The sequence below is a fragment of the Mustela putorius genome, unplaced genomic scaffold (assembly GCF_011764305.1).
Source record: "Mustela putorius furo isolate JIRA1106 unplaced genomic scaffold, ASM1176430v1.1 tig00003987_pilon_pilon_pilon, whole genome shotgun sequence".
Taxonomy (NCBI): domain Eukaryota; kingdom Metazoa; phylum Chordata; class Mammalia; order Carnivora; family Mustelidae; genus Mustela; species Mustela putorius.
Genome location: NW_025422126.1, coordinates 16185694 through 16207644, shown reverse-complemented (window position 1 = coordinate 16207644; position 21951 = coordinate 16185694). Strand labels below are relative to the sequence as shown.

The 21951-nt window shown below is 40.3% G+C and overlaps 1 protein-coding gene across 4 annotated transcripts in view; it reads right to left on the bottom strand.

The window, feature by feature from the left end:
- The window catches only part of HIKESHI (heat shock protein nuclear import factor hikeshi), a 41062-nt gene extending 27005 nt beyond the window's left edge, over positions 1-14057 (bottom strand). For 2 of the 4 annotated variants that reach the window (XR_006604205.1, XM_045071402.1), the window contains exons 1-2: positions 13802-14057; positions 9440-9677 (exon numbers count right to left, since the gene is read on the bottom strand). Coding sequence is in view for 3 of the 4 variants with exons in the window: in XM_045071402.1 (XP_044927337.1) it covers positions 9440-9677; positions 13802-13831 (268 nt within the window). In the remaining variant the exon portion in view is untranslated. The remainder of the gene's footprint in view (positions 1-9439; positions 9678-13801) is intronic. The other 2 variants (XM_013061959.2, XM_004763537.3) reach the window with 2 other exon arrangements.
- Positions 14058-21951: the final 7894 nt, after the last annotated feature.

Here is a 21951-nt window from a genome sequence, read left to right as displayed (position 1 = left end):
TCTATCAAAGATACTGTTAGAGAAAATACTAGTCAAAGACTGGGAAAAAACATTTCCAAATAACATATCTGATAAAGAACTTGTATCAAGAATAAATACAGGGCGCCTGGGTGGCTCAGTGGGTTAAGCCGCTGCCTTCAGCTCAGGTCATGATCTCAGGGTCCTGGGATCGAGTCCCGCATCGGGCTCTCTGCTCAGCGGAGAGCCTGCTTCCCTCTCTCTCTCTCTGCCTGCCTCTCCATCTACTTGTGATTTCTCTCTGTCAAATAAATAAATAAAATCTTTAAAAAAAAAAAAAAAAAAAAAAAAAAAAAAAAGAATAAATACAGAACTCTCACAATTCAATAATGAAACAACCCAGTTTAAAAAAAAAAAAAAAAAAGACAAAAGACTTAAAACAGACATTTCAATAAGGAACATACAGATATGCAAATAACCACATGAAAAAAATGCTCAACATCCTTAGTCACTAGGGAAATGCAAAATTTTTTTTTAAAGATTTTATTTATTTGACAGAGAGAGATCACAAGTAGATGGAAAGGCAGGCAGAGAGAGAGAGAGAGAGAGGGAAGCAGGCTCCCTGCTGAGCACAGAGCCCGATGCGGGACTCGATCCCAGGACCCCGAGATCATGACCGGAGCTGAAGGCAGCGGATTAACCCACTGAGCCACCCAGGCGCCCCGGGAAATGCAAATTTAAAACACAGTGTATACCTCTACACACCTATTAGAATGCATAAAACTGACCAAACTAAGCATTAGCAAGGATGTGGAGAAACTAGAACTTTCTAACACAGCTGGTTGAATGTAAATTGGAACATCCATACTGGAAAATAAGACTGACAAATATAAGTTTGTCATTTTTAAAAAAAAGTTCAACATACAAGTACCATATGATCCAGCTATTCCACACCTACCCAAGAGAGGAGGGGGGATGTGTCCACACTAAGACTTGCATAGGAATGTTTACACACGGGGCGCCTGGGTGGCTCAGTGGGCTAAAGCCTCTGCCTTCAGCTCAGGTCATGATCTCAGGGTCCTTGGATTGAGCCCCACATCGGGCTCTCTGCTTGGCAGGGAGCCTGCTTCCCCCTCTCTCTCTGCCTGCCTCTGCCTACTTGATCTCGCTCTCTATGTCAAATAAATAAATAAAATCTTTAAAAAAAAAAAAAAGAAATGTTTACACATCAGTTTTATTTTTATGAATAAAAACCCCTACACAATCCAAATATCCATCAATAGGTAAATGGATGAACAATCAGTGGTACGTTCATACAATGGAATTCTACCCAGAAATAAAAAGGAATGAACTACTGATAAGTACTACATGATGATTCTATGAGACAGGCCCTACTGAACATGATGATTCTAAAAATAATAACTCAGCTGAATGAAAGAAGCTAGGCAAAAAATCACACTGTATGTTTTCATTTATATAAAACTCCAGAAACACAAACTATTTTTTAGTGAAACAAACTGGATCAGTAGTTGCCTAGGGTAGGATTACAACGGAACTCTAGGAAACTTAAGGGGTGATAAGTTCATTATCTTCAGTATGGAGTTTCACAGGTGGGTATACATATATATAATTCATCAAACTGCACCTTTTAAATATGTGCAATTTATTGTATGTTAATTGTATCTCAATAAATTATTAAAACTGTTAATAAAAAGTAAATTTTCTGTTCTTTAGAAGAATTCTTAAGAAAGGATAAAAATTACAAAGTATCAGCATTTGCCTAAAGAAGAAATTGAAAAATTAATATTAGGGGCACTGAGCAGCCCAGCAGGTGCAGCATACAACTTGATGCTGGAATTCTAAGTTTAAGCCCCACACTGGATGTAGAGATTACTTAAAAAAAACTCTTAAGGGGGCACCTGGGTGGCTCAGTGGGTGAAAGCCTCTGCCTTCGGCTCAGGTCATGATCCCAGGGTCCTGGGATCGAGCCCCGCATCGGGCTCTTTGCTCAGCAGGGAGCCTGCTTCCTCCCCTCTCTCTCTGCCTGCCTCTCTGCCTACTTGTAATCTCTGTCTGTCAAATAAAAATAAATAAAATCTTTAAAAAAAAAACAAAAACTCTTAGGGGCGCCTGGGTGGCTCAGTGGGTTGAGCCTCCGCCTTCGGCTCGGGTCATGATCCTAGGGTCCTGGGATCCAGCCCTGTGTCAGGCTCTCTGCTGGCAGGGAGCCTGCTTCCCCCTCTCTCTCCCTGCCTGCCTCTCTGCCTACTTGTGATCTCTGTCTGTTAAATAAATAAATTTTTTAAAAAATAAATAAAAATAAATTTAGAAAAATCTTAGGGGCACTGGGTTGGCTCAGTCAGTTAAGTGTCTATCTTCAGCTCAAGTCTTGATCCCAGGATTCTGGGATGGAGCCTCATGTGGGTCTCTCTGATTAGTGGGGAGTCTGCTTCTCCCTCTCATTCTTACTGTGTTGTGTTCTCCCTCTCTCTGTCTCAAATAAATAAATAAAATCTTTTTTTTTTTTTAAAGATGTTATTTATTTATTTGACAGAGATCACAAGTAGGTAGAGAGAGAGGAGGAAGCAGGCTCCCCACTGAGCAGAGTGCCTGATATGGGGCTCGATCCCAGGACCCTGGGATCATGACCTGAGCCAAAGTCAGAGGCTTTAATCCACTGAGCCACCCAGGTGCCCCAATAAATAAAATCTTTTAAAAAAATTTTTTTATTAGGTCCAGTGGATTCTGAGGGTATACAAATAGTTAGAACACATCAAATGTAAACAAATATATATAGACATATCTCCCAAGATTTTATAATCCTTTAAAAAGAACTTACTACTTTAGGCAAATGTTAGGATATCAACTCTTTTCTGAACCTTGGTATATGAAGACGAACAATCAAGCATTATCATGCCTTTCCTATGATCCTACCTCTGGGTGACCAATAGTATATTCAAGAATCTCTTTATAGCTAATAAGTGAAATAACAATTAGAATGTGATCATCCAAACCCCTACTGACTTAACAAATATAGGCATGGTATATATATAGCTGCTAATTTCACAAAAAGAGACATATATATATATATTTACTGATCAAAGAACATACCATTACCTATAATAATCTCACCAAAAAATTTTTTTTTTCAAAAGAAACTCAAATGAAGTCTGACCAAATCTCAAAGTCCAACTAATTTACTGGAAATAGAACAGAGAATACACTATACTTTTAATTTTTATGAAAGATAACTTGAGACATCAATCAGTTGCAAGGCTGACTGAAAGTACTTACAACTTTAAAAATATATAAACAAAAAATTCAGGTTACTGGAAATCTGAACACTAATCAGACATTCAATTCCCTACTAAGGAATTATTGTTTGCTTTTTGATGTGATAACAACATTACAGTTATGTTTAAAAAGCAGAAAGGGTTGCCTGGGTGGCTCAGTGGGTTAAAGCCTCTGCCTTCGGCTCAGGTCATGATCTCTGGGTCCTGGGATCGAGCCCCACATCTGGCTCTCTGCTCAGAGGGGAGCCTGCTTCCTCCTCTCTCTCTGCCTGCCTCTCTGCCTACTTGTGATCTCGGTCTGTTAAATAAATAAATAAATAAATTTTTAAAAAGGCCTTGTCTTTTAAAGACACTATGGTATTTATGAATTACATGTTATGATTCTGGAATCTGTTTCCAAATAATACAAGATGGGAGAAGTGAGTAGGAATATAAAAGAAGTAAAACTGGCATGCCTGGGTCGCTCAGTCCGTTAACTGTCCAACTCTTCCCTTTAGCTGAGGTCATAATCTCAGGGTCGTGAGCCCTGCCTTGAGCTCCACAATAGCTCAAAGTTTCTTGGGATTCTCTCTCTGCCCCTCCCCTGCTTGTGCATATGCTCCCTCTCTCTAAAATAAATAAATAGGGGTGCCTGGGCGGCTCAGTCAATTAAGCCTCTGCCTTTGGCTCAGGTCATAATCTCAGAGTCCTGGGATGGAGCCTCCCCATCAGGCTCCCTGCTTCTTCCTCTCCCTCTGCCCCTCCCCAATGTGCTTTCTCTCTCTCTCTCCCTAAGAAAATCTTTTAAAAAGTAATAAATAGGGCACCTGGGTGGCTCAGTGGGTTAAGCCGCTGCCTTCGGCTCAGGTCATGATCTCAGGGTCCTGGGATGGAGCCCCGCATCAGGCTCTCTGCTCAGCAGGGAGCCTGCTTCCCTCTCTCTCTCTCTCTGCCTGCCTCTCCATCTACTTGTGATTTCTCTCTGTCAAATAAATAAATAAAATCTTAAAAAAAATAAATAAATAAAAATAAATAAATAAATAAAATTAAGGAGAGAAATAAAATGTTTTTAAAAAAATAGCACTATCCATGAGTTGGTCATTTTGAGTGATGAATAAAGAACGGTTCAATATTCCATTTGGTCTGCTTCTGTATATACTTGAATTTTGTATAATGAAAACTAATAAAAAATAAGATACCCTGTTCTATTTACTTTGTAACTATTTTATGTACATCAATATAAAAATCCTAAATAAATAAAATTGGCATGGGTCAACTTTCTTCTCTTATATTGTCCTTGTCCTTTCTGATATGAAGATTGTATCAGTTGAGAAATATAATCTGGGGGACACCTGGGTGGCTCAGTTGGTTAAGCAGCTGCCTTCGGCTCAGGTCATGATCCCAGCATCCTGGGATCGAGTCCCACATCGGGCTCCTTGCCCTCCGCAGGGAGCCTGCTTCTCCCTCTGACTCTGCCTTCCACTCTGTCAGCCTATGCTCGCTCTCGCTCACTCTCTCTCTCTGACAAATAAATAAATAAAATCTTTAAAAAAAAAAAAAGAAGAAATATAATCTGGGTAACCGTCTTCTACTCTCTGTAAGTTTAGATAAGATATGAACAATTTGTTTCATAGAAGTTTAGCTAAACTTTGTTAAACCATCTGGGCCTGACAGCTACACATGATGAAGGGAGGATTCCTACACAGAATAACGTTTTATCTTTTGACTTTTAATTACACAGCACCATAGGCTGCATACTGATTATTTGCCATTTACTACAACTTGCTTCATGACTTGGTATGTGGTCAAAATTTCATCAATGTTCTGTGTACTTAAAAATGTATATGATCGGGGCATCTGTGTGGCTCAGTGGCGTAAAACCTCTGCCTTTGGCTCAGGTCATGATTCCGGGTCCTGGGATCGAGCCTCACATCGGGCTCTCTGCTGAACAGGGAGCCTGCTTCCCTCCTCTCTCTCTGCCTGCCTCTCTGCCTACTTGTGATCTCTGTCAAATAAATAAATAAATAATCTTTAAAAAAAAAAAATGTACATGATCTAGGGCGCCAGGGTGGCTCAGTTGGTTGAGCGTCTGCCTTCAGCTCAGATCATGATCCCAGGGTCCTGGATCAGTTCCTACATCAGGTTTTCTGCTCAGCAGTTCCTTGCTTCTCTCTCTGCCTGCTGCTTCCCCTGCTTGTGTGCTGTCTCTCTCTCGCTGTCAAATAAATAAAAATCTTAAAAAATAAAATAAAACAAATGTTTAAAAAATGTGTATGATCGGGGCGCCTGGGTGGCTCAGTGGGTTAAAGCCTCTGCCTTCGGTTCAGGTCATGGTCCCAGGGTCCTGGGATCAAGCGCCACATCGGGCTCTCTGCTCAGCGGGGAGCCTGCTTCCTCCTCTCTCTCTGCCTGCCTGCCTCTCTGCCTACTTGTGATCTCTGTCTGTCAAATAAATAAAATATTTTTTAAAAATTTTTTAATTTTAAAAATGTGTATGATCTAATAATTAGGTGCAGGTTCTCTAAATGCCCATTGGCTCAAACTTAACTTTTATCCAAATTGCATTTTACTAATATTTACTTAAGTGTATTATCAAGAGGTAAATAAAATATTGATAGCATTTATCATTCTAAATGTCAATTTTAAATATATGTTTGAAGTTATATATACACACAAATTCATGACTTCTCTTTTCCCAGAAATACTTGTTTTCCCAATGGATTATCTAAATGAATTTCTCAATCCCTGTTAATGTTTTTGTCTTAGTCTAAATTTTCTTAAAACTAATATACCTATAACAGCTACTTTTTGGTTGCTTGTGTTAAAATGTTTTAGACCCTTACTCATATGCAACAATGTAATTATTCATTTGCTCCCTTTTAAAGAAATCCTATCCTGGAGTTTTCTCTGCCAAGTGTATTCTGTTTACATCTCTCCTGATAACTGATATAGTTGAAGTTAGTTTCACCATTTTATTTTATTTTTAATATACTATGCCTATATACTATGACTTTACTTTTCCTTTCTTTTTTTTTAACTCTTCCTTAAAACTTTTAAGATTACCTGAAAGTATCAGTATAACTATTCTCTTTATCTAAATACTAAGACTTCAGAAAGCTTCAACTCTGAGCAGTACCATTCCTGAATTATGCATTATTTTCTAGTACAATATTTCATTTTTATGCATTTAAGTTATTTATTGTGTGCATTTATTTGTTGTTTTTTTTTTAAAGATTTATTTATTTATATGACAGACAGAGATCACAAGTAGGCAGAGAGGCAGGCAGTGAGAGAGGAGGAAGCAGGCTCCCTGCTGAGCAGAGAGCCCGATGCGGGGCTCGATCCCAGGACCCTGAGATCATGACCCGAGCCGAAGGCAGAGGCCTAACCAACTGAGCCACCCAGGCGCCCCTGTTGTTTTTTTTAATAAAGCAGGTAGCCAGATTAGGATACATGTTGACTTTTTTTTTAAGAGAAAGACAGCACAAGAAGGTGGAGAGGAAGAGGAAGGCTCCCCTCAATGAGGAGCTCAATCCCAGAACCCTGAAATCATGACCTGAGCCAAAGGCAGACGCTTCATCAACTGAGCCACCTAGGTGTCCCATGTTTACCAATTCTTTAACTTTGCATCTTGCATGCTCTTCTATATCCTGGGTTCAATTTCCTTTTACAAAGTATAACTACCTTCAGTAGTTCTTTCAGTAATGGTCTATGAGCAGTAAACTTCCCATCTCCATCTGCAAAATATATTTATTTCTCCATCTCCTTTTATTTTTCCTTGAAGATATTCATCTATTGGTTTTGACCTCTATTCATCCTCATGGTATAACTGCCATCAAGTTATAATTGAGTTGTCTTTCTCTCTGGCTCCTTTATTACTCCCTCTTTACATTAAATGCCCAGAATTTTCACTAGAATATATTGAATTGTCCATTTACATTCCCTCTGCTTACAGACTGCTTAGTTTTTTATTTTTAGGCACAGTCACATAAAAGAGAAAACATGATCTGATTTTCTTAATTCTCCCAAAGATTATTCAAAACCAACTCCAGGGGCGCCTGGGTGGCTCAGCGGGTTAAGCCGCTGCCTTCGGCTCAGGCCATGAATTCGGAGTCCTGGGATCGAGCCCCACATCGGGCTCTCTGCTCAGCAGGGAGCCTGCTTCCTCCTCTCTCTCTGCCTGCCTCTCTGCCTGCTTGTGATCTCTCTCAAATAAATAAATAAATAAATATCTAAAAAAAAAAAAAAAAAACAACTCCATACTAAATGTGTGAGACATTAATTCATTACATGCAGTGGATGCCCTAGGGTAGTGGTTCTCAAACTTGAGCAGGCAAAACACCTGGGGAACTAGACTCCACCCACAGTTTCTGATCCAGTAGGTCTGGCATCTTGCCATGAATCTGCATTTCTAACAAGTTCCCAGGGGATGCTAATGCTAATTCTGGTGGTCACATAATCATGCTTTAAGAATCACTGTTGTGGGGCACCCGGGTGGCTCAGCTGGCTGTCTGCCCTCCGATCAGGTCATGATCTGGCTCAAGTCATGATGTGGGTCCTAGGATGAAGCCCAGAGTCAGGATCCCTGCTCAGTGGGGATCTTCTCCCTCTCCTCCTGCTCTATCCCCAGTTGTGCCTGCTCTCTCTTCCTCATTTTCTCTCCCTCAAATGAATAAATCAAATCTTAAAAAAAAGAAAGAAAGAAAGAAACACTGAGGGATTAGGGATAATTACCTCATGGAATCCCATGTTGATAAGGACCACAGGGATTTGTCCTGCTTCTTAAATCTAGAGATTAGTATTTCTCATCAAGTCCAAACAGAATTTAGCTTTAAATACTGCTCTCTCCTGCTGCTTCTTCTAGAATTCCAACTACATAACGTAACAATGCTTAACAGTCCATCATCCAGCCGCAACTGCTCCAGTTCATTCTTCACACAGCTCTCAGGCTAAAATCAAAACTTGTTCATATCACCTCCACTACCCAAAACTGTTGTTTACTGGCTCCTCTACACCCAAAGGAGCAGTTCTTTATGAGGAAGGATACATGGATGGGCTTTAGAGGACATGAAAACTTTTGAGTATTTACATTACGTTACACTTATTTTTTTTAAATACCATCTAATAAGTCTGTGAAATCACCCAGATAAGTACATTAAAAATCACTAACTTAAATTCAAATGAGTCGGTATGGCACAGAAAGCTTTTCCTGATCCATGGCTGCCTAACCTACCCTTACACCATCCTATGCAGGCCATGCTTTTAAAATTTCTTCACTGTACACACATCACCTCCACCTAGAAAAGAATGCCCAATAGGCCTCTCACGGGCCTAATTAACTTCTCTTCCCAAGAGGTCCAATATCACCTCCTCCAGGAAACTTCAACCGACTTGAGTTAGTTGCTCCCCTTTCTATTCTCTCTCAGCATCTTGTACAAACATCCACTGACCTTTCACCCTTCCAATTAGTGGTCTACAAAACTATCTTCCTTTATCAGCATATCAGTTATCTCCAGCGAGAACTTAATCGTTATCTTTAAATCCTCATAGTAGATACATGTCTGTTTTCATGTAGATTTTCAAGGGAACCAGAGATTCAATGGCAGTAAATGGCCATCTATCTAGTTTTGTCTCACATTTCTCCACAAAATACTTCAAAGTATCAAAGCAAGGATTATGCCCCTATAGGTCTGAGGCCTGCACTGTCAATACAACCAAGAGAAAAACAGCAAAGGGATAATCAAATCTAAGAGTTCAAAAACAGTGGAGGGGTAATCAGATCTGTTCAAAAATCTTCATTAAAAAAAAAAAAAAAAGACTCTCATTTTAATTCCTATACAAGTCTATTTGCTTTATATGATTATCTAATACACAGATGTGCATATTACAAATTCTGAGAAGATTCCTTGTTATTATTTGTTAAACACATAATAAAATCCCTTTACAAAAGTATACAAAATCCCTAAAGTAAATGGCTCTTTCCACGGACAGAGGGTGGAAATGTGAGAAGCCAAGGAGGTCTTTTGCTTATTACTTTTCAAGTTTATCAGTTTATATCAGTTTACCATCTGAACTTTTTTTTAAATAATGTATCACTTTAGAAACCAGGAAAACAATGGAAAGTTTAAAAAAAAAAAAAAGAGCTACATCCTATGTACGCTATTAAGAAAAGAGCTAAATTATGTAATCATTTTAATATTGTTTCTTACCAGATTTAAGACCTGAAATTTTGAAGATGGCACTTGGTTTCCCATTTGTGACAAATCCTAGGAGTTGCCATACAGGCATTCCGTTTGAATCAGGATAGGAAAAGTAGACAGATCCTCCCATTCCCTCAGGAAATGGGATTGTTCCCAGCATAAAAACCACAACGTGGTTGATACTTTCATAATCAGGCAAGTCAAAAACAAATTTATCCTCTGCCACTTGCTGTGCAGCTGTTTGCACCTAGAAAATAAGAGACGTGTCTTAGTTTAATAGTTTGAGGAATTTCTACAACCCTTATAGTATTTCTGTAAGCTGTTATTAAGTCAATTATATTATTAAACCCAGTATAACTTTGGGTTAATCTGATGGTCTATATGGAATTTCCAATATTTCAGTGTTAAAATTTAAAAAAGAAAGTCCAAATATATACATATATATGTGTATATATATTCAGCCTTAAAATAATCATTTAATGAATGTAACCTTTAAAAAATAGAACTAAATTATTTCAGAAGTGCCCTGAAAAGAATTTACTTACATAAGTAAATCACTACGGCTTCAGCATATTAAAGAAATTAAAGGTTGTTCAAAATACCACACCACCAAAGCCTTATCCTCTAGTATGCAAAGTACAGGAAATTAAAATGGGTAAGCAATACAGAAAGAATTACTTAATCCTCATTTGCAGGGGCGCCTGGGTGGCTCAGAGTGTTAAAGCCTCTGCCTTCGGTTCGGGTCATGATCCCAGGGTCCTGCTCCGCGGGGAGTCTGCTTCCTTCTCTCTGCCTGCCTCTCTGCCTACTTGTGATTTCTGTCTGTCAAATGGATGGACAAAATCTTAAAAAAAAAAAAAAAAAAACACCTCATTTGCATATTCCCTATTTATTAATCTGCCTACTCACTAAAATTTATTTATATGCACAAAATCAATATTCATTGCACTTTGGTGGTCATTCATGGGCATGTTCATGCGCAGAGCAGCAAAAAATTTTAGGTTGCCTAATGTACACATTCCCAGCTGAGATGGAGAAAAGTTAGCTGTGCCTTCTTTATTTCAGCTCTCATAGTGTAAACAAATGTGTTTTTCTGCAGTCAATTTAGTGTCATGTCCGGTTGTATTTTGTGCTTTTTGTTGGTGATTCTGATGTTTAAAATGGCCAAGGTGAAATGTTGGCCAGTAGTCCTAAGTCTGAAACAGTTATGTGCCTTACTGAGAAAATATGTAAGTTTCATTCAGAAATGAGTTATGGTGTTACTGTTAAGTTCAATGTTAATGAATCAACAAAACATATTAAATAAGATGTACTTAAACAGAAACATACAGAAAACAAAGTTATATACTCACAGGCTAATAAAAACTGTCATCAGAGGCTTGAAAAAAACCTAACTCTGTGTTTCCCCTAAGAGCAATTATTCAGTATTTACTAACGAGGAACTGAGTATTCACACTGACTTCACAGAACTGAACTACTACGAATAACGAGAATCAACTGTATGTATAAGAAGCAAAAATCCTACTTTGAATGTGCTAAGTGAGAACCTGTGAAAGTTTCCTCTTGACTCATTTCATAATCTAATTTTCTGTTCTAGAATTGAATGTCAGTTTCTAGAATAAGATCTTTTCTTATTTTGAAGTTTGAGAAGTTTGAGAAATCTACTTCCAAAGAGAAAATTCTTTATTCCACTTTCAGAAAATTACTGATTATTGCTCTATCACATCCATTAGCAAAAATGAAGTATTACTTCTGAGGGCTCTCTGGTCAAAAGGCTGTCAAGAGTTTACATCACACAGTTTTCTGGTTTTCTTTTTAATTGCTATTGCCAATCCATTCACCAAAACACCAAATCTGAATTACTACCAGTATTTTAAGACTCTAAATGGTCAAATCTTACTACCTAGAATGCAGTTTCTTTTCCTTCGCTAATAGTTGTTGTTGTCGTTACTAAAATGCTTACTTTTTTAATACCCTAGCTACTACTACAAAGAAACTTCAAGAATTTATTGCTATGTATTATCAATAAATATGAATTGTCCTTAATTTATTCCCAAGAGACCAAAAATGAATGTTCTTAAAATCAAGTTCTTCTCTTAAAATCAAGTTCTGCTTCTCTCTTCTGAAGTTTTCCAACCTCATTAAAAACTGTCCACTTTATGGGGCGCCTGGGTGGCTCAGTGGGTTAAATCCTCCACCTTTGGCTCAGATCATGACCCCAGGGTCCTGGGATCCAGCCATATCGGGCTCTCTGCTTTGCAGGGAGCCTACTTTCTCCTCTCTCTCTCTCTGCCTGTGTCTCTGCCTACTTGTGATCTGTCAAATAAATAAATAAAATCTTAAAAAAAAAAAAAAAAAAACTGTCCCTTTAAACAGAGAATAAAACAAAAGAAAAACATAAATGTAAAACCAAACTGCGTATATTAGTATTAAATTCAGTTTCGCCAGCTTTGGGCATGCACATAATACTAAAAAACATATAAAATGGTGGTATTTACAAGCCACGAAATAACGATTAGGCAAAATAAGTATCAGTTAAATGTCAAGTCTACCAAGCACCAGACATTCTATAAATCTGTACTATGACACACTAATACTTAACCTTAGGGAAAAAGATAACTCTTTTATTTAAGAAAAAATTTTCAAGGAATTTAGATGACTGGACTTTTCTAGTTAGAGAATAAGGAAGTTAAGGTTTGGGTATCTCCAGGTCTATCTGCCCTTCATTTTGAACATGTTCTCTGTTTAACAGAGTCCAGACATCTCCTAAAAGTCTTATCTTTAAAGAACCTCTACTGGATAGCTATCACAGAGGTTAGGTGTTAGGTAAGTAGCCAAAGGTATATGCTGTAATTAAATTTTCTTCCAAATTCGTTAACAACATGGGACACATGGAATGAATCCATGTGGCCTTTTCTTTAAAAAACGCACACACGGGGGCGCCTGGGTGGCTCAGTGGGCTAAAGCCTCTGCCTTCAGTTAGGTCATGATCTCAGGGTCCTGAGATCGAGCCCCCACATCAGGCTCTCTGCTCAGCAGGGAGCCTGTTTCTCCCTCTCTCTCTGCCTGCCTCTCTGCCTACTTGTGATCTCTGTCTGTAATAAATAAAAAAAAATCTTTAAAAACAAACAAAAAAAAAAAAAACGCACACAGGGGCACATGTGTGCCCCTGATGTCCTGGTCATGAGCTCAATCCCCACGTTGGGCACAGAGATTACTTAAAAATAAATATGTAAAGTAAAATAAAACACGCACACAAATTTTAAAAGTCATTCATTGATGACATTCACTCATTTGAGTACCACACTTATCCCCGGCTCTTCTTTTCATTTTCCCTGCCAACAGCAGGAGCAACCCAAAGTTATCTCACCAATATTATCAATTACCAATTACCACCATCACCAAGGTGGCCGGCCTCCCAGTCATTCAAGAAACAAAGAGAATCTGAGGCTAGTAGTCTCCAATTTATCTTTGTAGTTTCTCAGAACTGTGTACAGAATACATTACCAGAAGTTGATAAAAAATTTAATTCAACAAATGGGCTGCAAAATTTAACAAAGCAGGGAGCAAAAAGAAAAAAAAAAAAAGAACTCTGGGCGAAAGGAGTGAAGTCTAAAAGGGATTTCTGGGTGGTTTCTACGGAGGCAAGCAAGATTCATCCTCTAAATCAATCCTCTAAACAATTCCAGGTGCTGATCCCATTTAACTCTAATAATCTGGCAAGGCTTTTTATTATCTCTTCTGACCAACAAAGATTTTCAAAGCTCATACCCTTCTGGGGTATCTCGGCCATGACTCACATTGAAGTTTAGGCATTTCTATCAGCCAACTTCCGATTACTTTAATCGTATTTTTTACTGGGGTCCTTCCCAAAAGGACCCCAAATGTATACACTGCCCCAGCACCTTAATCTCTTAGAAACAGTATGTTACACACGAGATTCAAATGCCAGGTTTACCTCTTAAGTTACTGCATGAGCTAGCTCAGGCCAAGTATTTAAACTGACGATTAGGCTTAAGTTCCTCAACTACAAAATAAGAATCACCATCTCACTAGTAAGATTAAATTTGAGTTGCTAAATAAGCGCTACCAGAAGGCTCAAACTATCAGAAATGGACCAAAGACGAGCACCGCCTGCGTATATAGATAATGCACACTCGATAAAAAGTAGTTCATGTGGCTACTATTCAAATGACTGAAAAGAGCCGAGAAAGACATCACCCCAGCACCCACTCTCCACTCTCACATTTAGCTGGAAAGTACACGAAAGGGGGGTTTCCCCCACCTCTCCTGGACCCGAGCACCTTCCCCTTCCCGCCTCGCCCCCGGGCGCCCTGCCCCCTTCCTGATCCCACCCGGCCCCATCCTCACCAGCCTCCCTGCCACCAAGCAGCCAAACATGGCGGCGACTCCGCTCAGCCGCCAGGGACCCGAAGCCGGCGACTACAAGTCTTGGGACTACTGCCCTAGTGGAGCACAAGAACCTTCCAGAACATGCAGGAGGACGCCTGCCCCTCCGCTACATCGCGACTAGGCCAGCGGCAGGAACGCCTTCTGGCCCCACGACCTCTGACTCTACTTCTTAACCAGCACGCTTCTCAGGTAGCGAGTACTTCCGGGGCTTACACCAGCCTCCCTACCCAAGGGAGAAAGGCAGGCCGGAACCAGAAAAAGACTACAAGTCCCATATTGCCCTGCGCTGTCTTCCGGGAGGAAAGTCAAGAGGGCTTGACTTTCCGGATTGACTATCCACACCGCTGTTTTTTAAATTCGGTGCCAGTACGTTTTTCTCACATTTGTGTAACATTTTAGAAATTATAGTGCGCTTTACGATAATCACTTCTCCAGGTCCTGGCAAAAACCTTATGAGGTATGGAAAGAAATTGCCTAGAACGACCAGTTCCCTGTCTTTACCCCGCAGTAAATGTTGAAGCTTGAGTCCTGATCGAAATCCAGGGCTCTTTTTCCTACACAATGTCTTAAAGTACTAATTTTTAACCAGCCATTTAGTACTTACTGACAACTTTATTGTAGTTCTTTTCAGCTTCACTTAACTCCCCCATTTATTTTCTGTAAAACTGTAAGCAAGATACTATAATAACTTTATAAATTTGTGGTTTAATGTTCCCATTTGTAAAATAAGAATAATAATTGTACCTATCTTATAGGGTTGCTGAGAGGATAAAATGAATTAGTATATATAAAACAATAGAGTGGCAGCAGTTAATTTATGGGGGTTTTAAATGTCTTACTTTTCTTGCAGTAAAGGTTCATAGGAAATAAAAAGCAATAGCCCAAAGAAACTGACATCAATTACTAATTGACACCAATATTCACTCTCCTTTCACAGCTTTATCTTCTTAGATAGAAAGGTAGGATATCCCCTCCCCGAGGGTCTCTGTCCTACACCAATCATCAATCAGCAGGTCTGTCTTTCCAAACCCAAGTTATACATGGAAGATCAAAAAGTTTGTAACAATCCTCTGGCCTCCACTCTGGTTTCATAAACTGTGACCATTTATATTCTTTCAGATATTCCTTTTAGATAGCCAAGCCAAATGTGAAGAGATAAAAGATATTTCTATTGATGTCTCCAACTTTCTACCTAAAAAGTCCTAGAACCTTCAAAATAGAAAGACATTTATGATAAGATCACTTCATGAGAGGCAGATACACTGCCTGAGTTCAGAGCCCATCTCTGTCATTTATTAACTATATAATCTTAGGTTAGTTAACCTAACACTCCCATTTCTCCATTTCCCCACCTGTAAAATGGGATAATAGTAACTGCATCACAAGGTTGTTATGAAGGTTCTTGCATGAAAAGTTCTAAATACTAGCCAGAATATGGCTTAATAAAATGTTAGTATTTAGCATTATTAACTTCTCCTGACAGATTTTCTATGTCTTCGTAGAAATAAAAATATTGAAATAAAAAATAAATATATTGGTCTCTGCCCCTTGTTCCTGACACAGGGCACTGAAACCCTTTTGTAAATTCCCAAGTGGTAAGAGCACTAGGAACAACTTTTGTTCTAATGAGTTGACTCTGGTTAGACTCCTGGTTGGCGGCTGGTCACCAGAAAGACCAAGCCAGGATTAGAGGCTAGGAATTTTCAGCCCCACCTCCCCCATTCTCCAGAGAAGTAAGAAGGACTGGAGTTAATACTTGATCATGTGAGGAAACCTCCATAAAACGCCAATAGTAAGGAGGGTGATCACCCCAATTCCTTAATGACATTAGCTCCTGCACTTAGAACCCTCCCAGACCTTGTCCTTTGTATTTCTCCATCTGCTGTTAATCTGTATCCTTTATCATATCCTTTTACAAACTGGTAAACATAAATAAGTGTTTCCCTGACGTCCATGAGCTGTTCTAGCAAATAATAGAATTCAAGGAGGAGGAAGTCATGGGAACCTCCAGTTTGTAGCCATGTCAGACAGAAGTTGTGGGTAACCTGGACCTATTACTTGCATTTGGCATCTGAAGTCTGGGGCAGTCTCGACAGACTGAGTCTTGTGGGACTTAAGCTATGGGATCTGGTGTTATCTCTAGGTAGTACTGGGATTGAGTTAATTGTTAGGACACCCAGCTTATATCACAGAATTGTTAGGTATAGGGGAAAGAAAATAAAAACCCACACATTTGGTGTCAGAGGTGTTGTGAGTGTGGTAGTAGTGTGAAAGTGGAGGAGAAACACAGAAGAAAGACCAGGTTTTTTTCTGCATTTGATTGTCTGAACAACTCATACTTATGCACTTGTCTTATCTTTCTAATGAAATGCCAATAGAGTATTACCCCCACCTTAAAAGACCACCAGAGACGTGAGTCAAAGCCAATCAGCAAGGGTCGTTTATTGCAGGTTCGAACCTGGACCTCTGCGCTGTTCGTTGCCGATAACGCCGAGAGGTCCAGAGCTGGGTTGGTGCAGGATTTTTATAGACAGATACAAACAAGTTTCAGATGGGGCTGAGCTGATTGATTGATAGTTTGAACAGGCATACTTGGCGTCAGTGGATTGGGTCAGGGGACCCCGCGCGAAAGCAAGACAAAGCAATCTTACAGAAGCAGAACTGGCTGGTTAGCCCACACATGCGAAAAAAGCACTACCAGGATATTGAAGGCCTGGTTACTTATCAAGTAAAGACAATTGGGAGTCTCCTGGTGGAATCTTACATTCCTGCTATCAAGCATCCTTGTTAATGAGATTTAGGTTTAGAAGAAATTTAACTTTATTTACTTTTCCTTCTACCTCCGCCTCCTTCCGTTTTTCATGGAGGGGAGGGTGACATTAGGGCTATTGATAAGGTAACTTCTTTGTTGTAAATCTCAAGGACATTTGCAAACCAAGGGAGACTCCTACCTTGCAGGACTGTGATCTCTGCAAGTTAACTATTTATCGTTTCATGGCAGTCAGGGGTGCCTGAGGAATGCTACACATATGGAGGGGAGCGGGTGAAGGGGGGGTGCAAGGCGCCAGCTTTTGCTTTGTCCTCAGCCAGCCTCCTGCTCCTTCAGTTCGAACCTGGACCTCTGTGGCGCTCGTTGCTGATAACACCGAGAGGTCCAGAGCTGGGTTGGTGCAGGGTTTTTATAGACAGGTACAAACAAATTTCGGGTGGGGCTGAGCTGATTGATTGACAGTTTGAACAGGCATACTTGGCATCAGTGAATTGAGTCAGGGGACCCCGCGCGAAAGCAGACAAAGCAATCTTACAGAAGCAGAACTGGCCGGTTAGCCCACACATGCGAAAAAAGCACTACCAGGATATTGAAGGCTTAGTTATTATCAAGTAAAGACAATTGGGAGTCTCCTGGTGGAATGTTACATTCCTGCTATCAAGCATCCTTGTTAATGAGATTTAGGTTTAGAAGAAATTTAACTTTATTTACTTTTCCTTCTACCTCCGCCTCCTTCCGTTTTCATGGAGGGGAGGGTGACATTAGGGCTTGAGGAACTGAGTTCTGTGTCCCTGGAAATTGCGCTATTGATAAGGTAACTTCTTTGTTGTAAATCTCAAGGACATTTGCAAACCAAGGGAGACTCCTACCTTGCAGGACTGTGATCTCTGCAAGTTAACTATTTATCGTTTTTTTTTTAAAGATTTTATTTATTTATTTGACAGAGAGAAATCACAAGTAGATGGAGAGGCAGGCAGAGAGAGAGAGAGAGAGGGAAGCAGGCTCCCCGCTGAGCAGAGAGCCCGACGCGGGACTCGATCCCAGGACCCTGAGATCACGACCCGAGCCGAAGGCAGCGGCCTAACCCACTGAGCCACCCAGGCACCCATAACTATTTATCGTTTTATGGCAGTCAGGGGTGCCTGAGGAATGCTACACATATGGAGGGGAGCGGGTGAAGGGGGGTGGTGCAAGGCGCCAGCCTTTGCTTTGTCCTCAGCCAGCCTCCTGCTCCTTCACTATAATAGACACTCGGCAACCTCCCCCTTGATTCAAAATATTTTTTTAAGATTTAATTTATTTGAGGGAGAGAAAGTGAGTGAATGAGAGAGCATGAGCAGAAGGAGGTGCAGAGGGAGAGGGAGAAGCAGACTCCATGCTGAGCAGAGGACCTGACGCATGACCTGAGCCGAAGGGAGATGCTTAACCAACTGAGCTGCCCAAGTGCCTTCTTCAGGAATTTTTCCATGATCTACCTGATTCTTAGTCACACATTATTTTACACAACTATTTTATTGGTTTGAGAGCTGGCTAGCTTAGAAATATTTTTATGGGGCGCCTGGGTGGCTCAGTGGGGTAAGCCGCTGCCTTCGGCTCAGGTCATGATCTCAGGGTCCTGGGATCGAGTTCCGCATCAGACTCTCTGCTCAGCAGGGAGCCTGATTCCTCCTCTCTGTCTCTGCCTGCCTCTCTGCCTACTTGTGATCTCTCTCTCTGTCAAATAAATAAATAAATAAAATCTTCTTTAAAAATTGAGAATATTTTTATGAACTAAAGTTGCTATATATTAATTATGCCAGACTTTGTTATGAGGGATTTCAGCTTTTTCTTCATTTTGCTGGTGAATTTCTAGTTCTAACATAGGACAAAGAATTAGAAACAGTGAATTTAATACCTTTTCTCCAGATTATAAAATCCAGCCTTCTATTCACCAAACTCCATTATTTCTACATACAATTCTTTGTAACTAAAGAGGGCCGAATTAGGGGCACCTGCGTGGCTAAGTTGCTTAAGCATCTGACTTCAGCTCAGCTCATGGTCTTAGGGTCCTGGTCTAGAAGCCTGCATCAGGCTTCCCACACTGTGGGGAGTCCGCTTGTCCCTCTCCCAGAGCCCCTCTCTCTGCTTATGCTCTCTCTCTATTTCAAATAAATAAATAAAATCTTTTAAAAAATGACAACTCACAGAATGGGAGAAAATATTTGCAAATTATATATCTGGTAATGGAGTCATAAACAAAATACAGAAGGAATTCTTACTGCTCAAAAATTTTTTTAAAAGCAATTTTAAAATGGACAAAGGATTTTTATTAGTTTCCTAAGGCTGCCAGAACAAATTACCAATAACTGAGTGGCTCTTTTTATGTTGCAAAACTGAAACTATGCCTATTAAACAATTTCCATATTCCCCTCCCCCACAGACTTCTTTAGGTGATGAAGATGAGCTAAAATTGACAGTAGTGATAATTGCTCATGTACTGAGTATACTAAAAACCGTTGAATTATACATCTTAAATAGGTAAATTATATGGTATGCGAATTATATTTCAATAAAACTGTTTTTAAAATTAGTACTATTTATAATAGCATCAAAAAAAATTTTTTTAGCATCAAAAAATTTTTATGTAAAAGTGCCTATGAGCAAATGGGCCATCCTGGAATGGAAGAGAGGAATTATAGGAAAGCCTTCCCACTCCTAGCTCCTCAATACTGCCTTCAAGGCTCATATCCCCCAGATATTTTTCCTTCTCAGTGATGAGGGAGCACGAGGCTGGCTGAAGACAAAGCAAAAGCTGGCGCCTTGTACCCCCCCCACCCCACCCGCTTCCCCTCAGTCCTATGTGTAGCATCCCTCAGGCAGCCCTGACTGCCGTGAACAATAAGCAAATAGTTAACTTGCAGAGCTCACAATCCTGCTAGACAGGAGTCTCCCTTGGTTTAGAAATGTCCTAAATCTCACTAACAAAGATGATTGATAGCAGGATTGTGACATCCCACCAAAAAGTCTCCCAACGATCTTAATGTTAATGGCTGGTCTAAAGACAACGTTGATCCAGCAGCAAGGGCAAGGCCTCCGGTAGGCCTCTGACATCCTGGCACCTTGTAGGCCCTCTTTAGCATATGAAAACTCCACTGAAACCTCCCTTCCCCTCCCCTTCCCCCAAACGCAGGGTACACAACCTGCCATCCCTCACAACCCGGGGCAGCAGCAGCTCTTCCTGCCCACGGGTCCTGTCCCCGTGCTTTAATAAACCACCATTTTGCACCAAAGATGGCTCAAGAATTCTTTCTTGGTCATCGGCTCCGGACCTCAGCCCACGGAACCTCACCTAGGTTCTAGAACTTCATCATCAGGAAAAACTAACAACTCCGGAGATACAATTATCTTGAAATCTTTGTTGACAAAACTGACAGGCTGCCTAATCCTACTGTAGGGAAACATTCCACTTAATGGCTCTCCCCATATTTTTTGCTTATAAATAGAACATGCCACTAAGAATCATCAGACATTTGAGGAAAATCGCTATCAAGTAAGAGAGTGACTGGGGAGAAGGGTTAGTGGATGGGGTAACTGGGTAATGGACATTGGGAAGGGTATGTGTTGTAATGAGCACTGAGTATTATATAAGACTGATGAATCACAGACCTGTACCCCAGAAACAAATAATACATTATATGTTAATTGAATTTAAGTTAAAAAAGAGAGTGACCAAAGTAAACAAATGAGGGGGAAGGAATTTAGTAAATACAAAAACAATATAAGATGCAGAAAAAAATTAATAAAACTCTATGCTATTATCTAGGGAGAGAGAGAGAAAGAAAGAAAGAGATTGTACCATTAAAATAAAATTAGAGGGGCGCCTGGGAGGCTCAGTGGGTTAAAGCCTCTGCCTTTGGCTCAGGTCATCATCTCAGGGTGCTGGGATTGAGCCCCACCAGGCTCTCTGCTTAGCAGGGAGCCTGCTTCCTCCTGCTGAAGGCAGAGGCCCAAACCACTGAGCCACTCAGGCGCCCCCTATAGTTTTGACATGAAAAATGATACAGAGAGATGTATTATAAAGCTCATGGATGAAGGAAGACTTAGCCTCAGTCAGATAGTCACACTAATATGGAAAAAGGGGCCATTATTTTCTATACATAATTTTTAATTTTTTAATTAACATACAATGTATTATTAGCTCCAGGGGTACAGGCCTGTGAATTGCCAGGTTTACACACTTCACAACACTCACCATAGCACGTACCCTCCCCAATGTCCATAACCCAACCACCCTCTCCCTACCCCCCTCCCCTCAGCAACCCTCAGTTTGTTTTGCAAGATTAAGAGTCTCTTATGGTTTGTCTCCCGCCCAATCCCATCTTTTTTCATTTTTTCCTTCCCTATCCCCCAAACACCCCATGTTACTTCTCAAATTCTTCATATAAGGGAGATCAATATGATAATTGTCTTTCTCTGATTGACTTATTTCGTTCGCCATAATACCCTCTAGTCCTATCTACATTGTTGCAAAAGGCAAGGTTTCACTTCTTTTGATGGCTGCATAGTATTCTATTGTGTATATATACACCAAATCTTCTTTATCCATTCATCTGAATGGACATCTAGGTTCTTTCCATACTTTGGCTATTGTGGACATTGCTGCTATAAACATTTGGGTTCATGTGTCCCTTCAGATCACTACATTTGTATCTTTACGGTGAATACCCAGTAGTGCTATTGCTGGGTCATAGGGAAGTTCTATTTTCAACTTTTTGAGGAACCTCCTTGCTGTTTTCCAGAGTGGTTGCACCTGCTTGCATTCCCACCAACAGTGTAGGAGGGCTCCCTCTTTGCATCCTCGCCAGCATGTCATTTCCTGACTTGTTAATTTTAGCCCCTCTGACTGGTGTGAGATGGTATCTCATTGTGGTTTTGATTTGTATTTCCCTGATGCTGAGTGATGTGGAGCACTTTTTCATGTGTCTGTTGGCCTTCTGGATGTCTTCTTTGTAGAAACTTCTGTTCATGTCCTCTGCCCATTTCTTTTTTTTTTTTTTTAAATATTTTATTTATTTATTTGACACAGAGAGAGATCACAAGCAGGCAGAGAGGCAGGCAAAGAGAGAGGAGGAAGCAGGCTCCCTGCTGAGCAGGGCTCAATCCCAGGACCTGAGATCATGACCTGAGCCGAAGGCAGAGGCTTTAAACCACTGAGCCACCCAGGCGCCCCTCTGCCCATTTCTTGATTGGATTGAGTTTGAGAAGTTCTTTATAGATTTTGGATACTAGCCCTTTATCTGATATGTCGTTTGCAAATATCTTCTCCCATTCTGTCAGTTGTCTTCTGGTTTTGTTAACT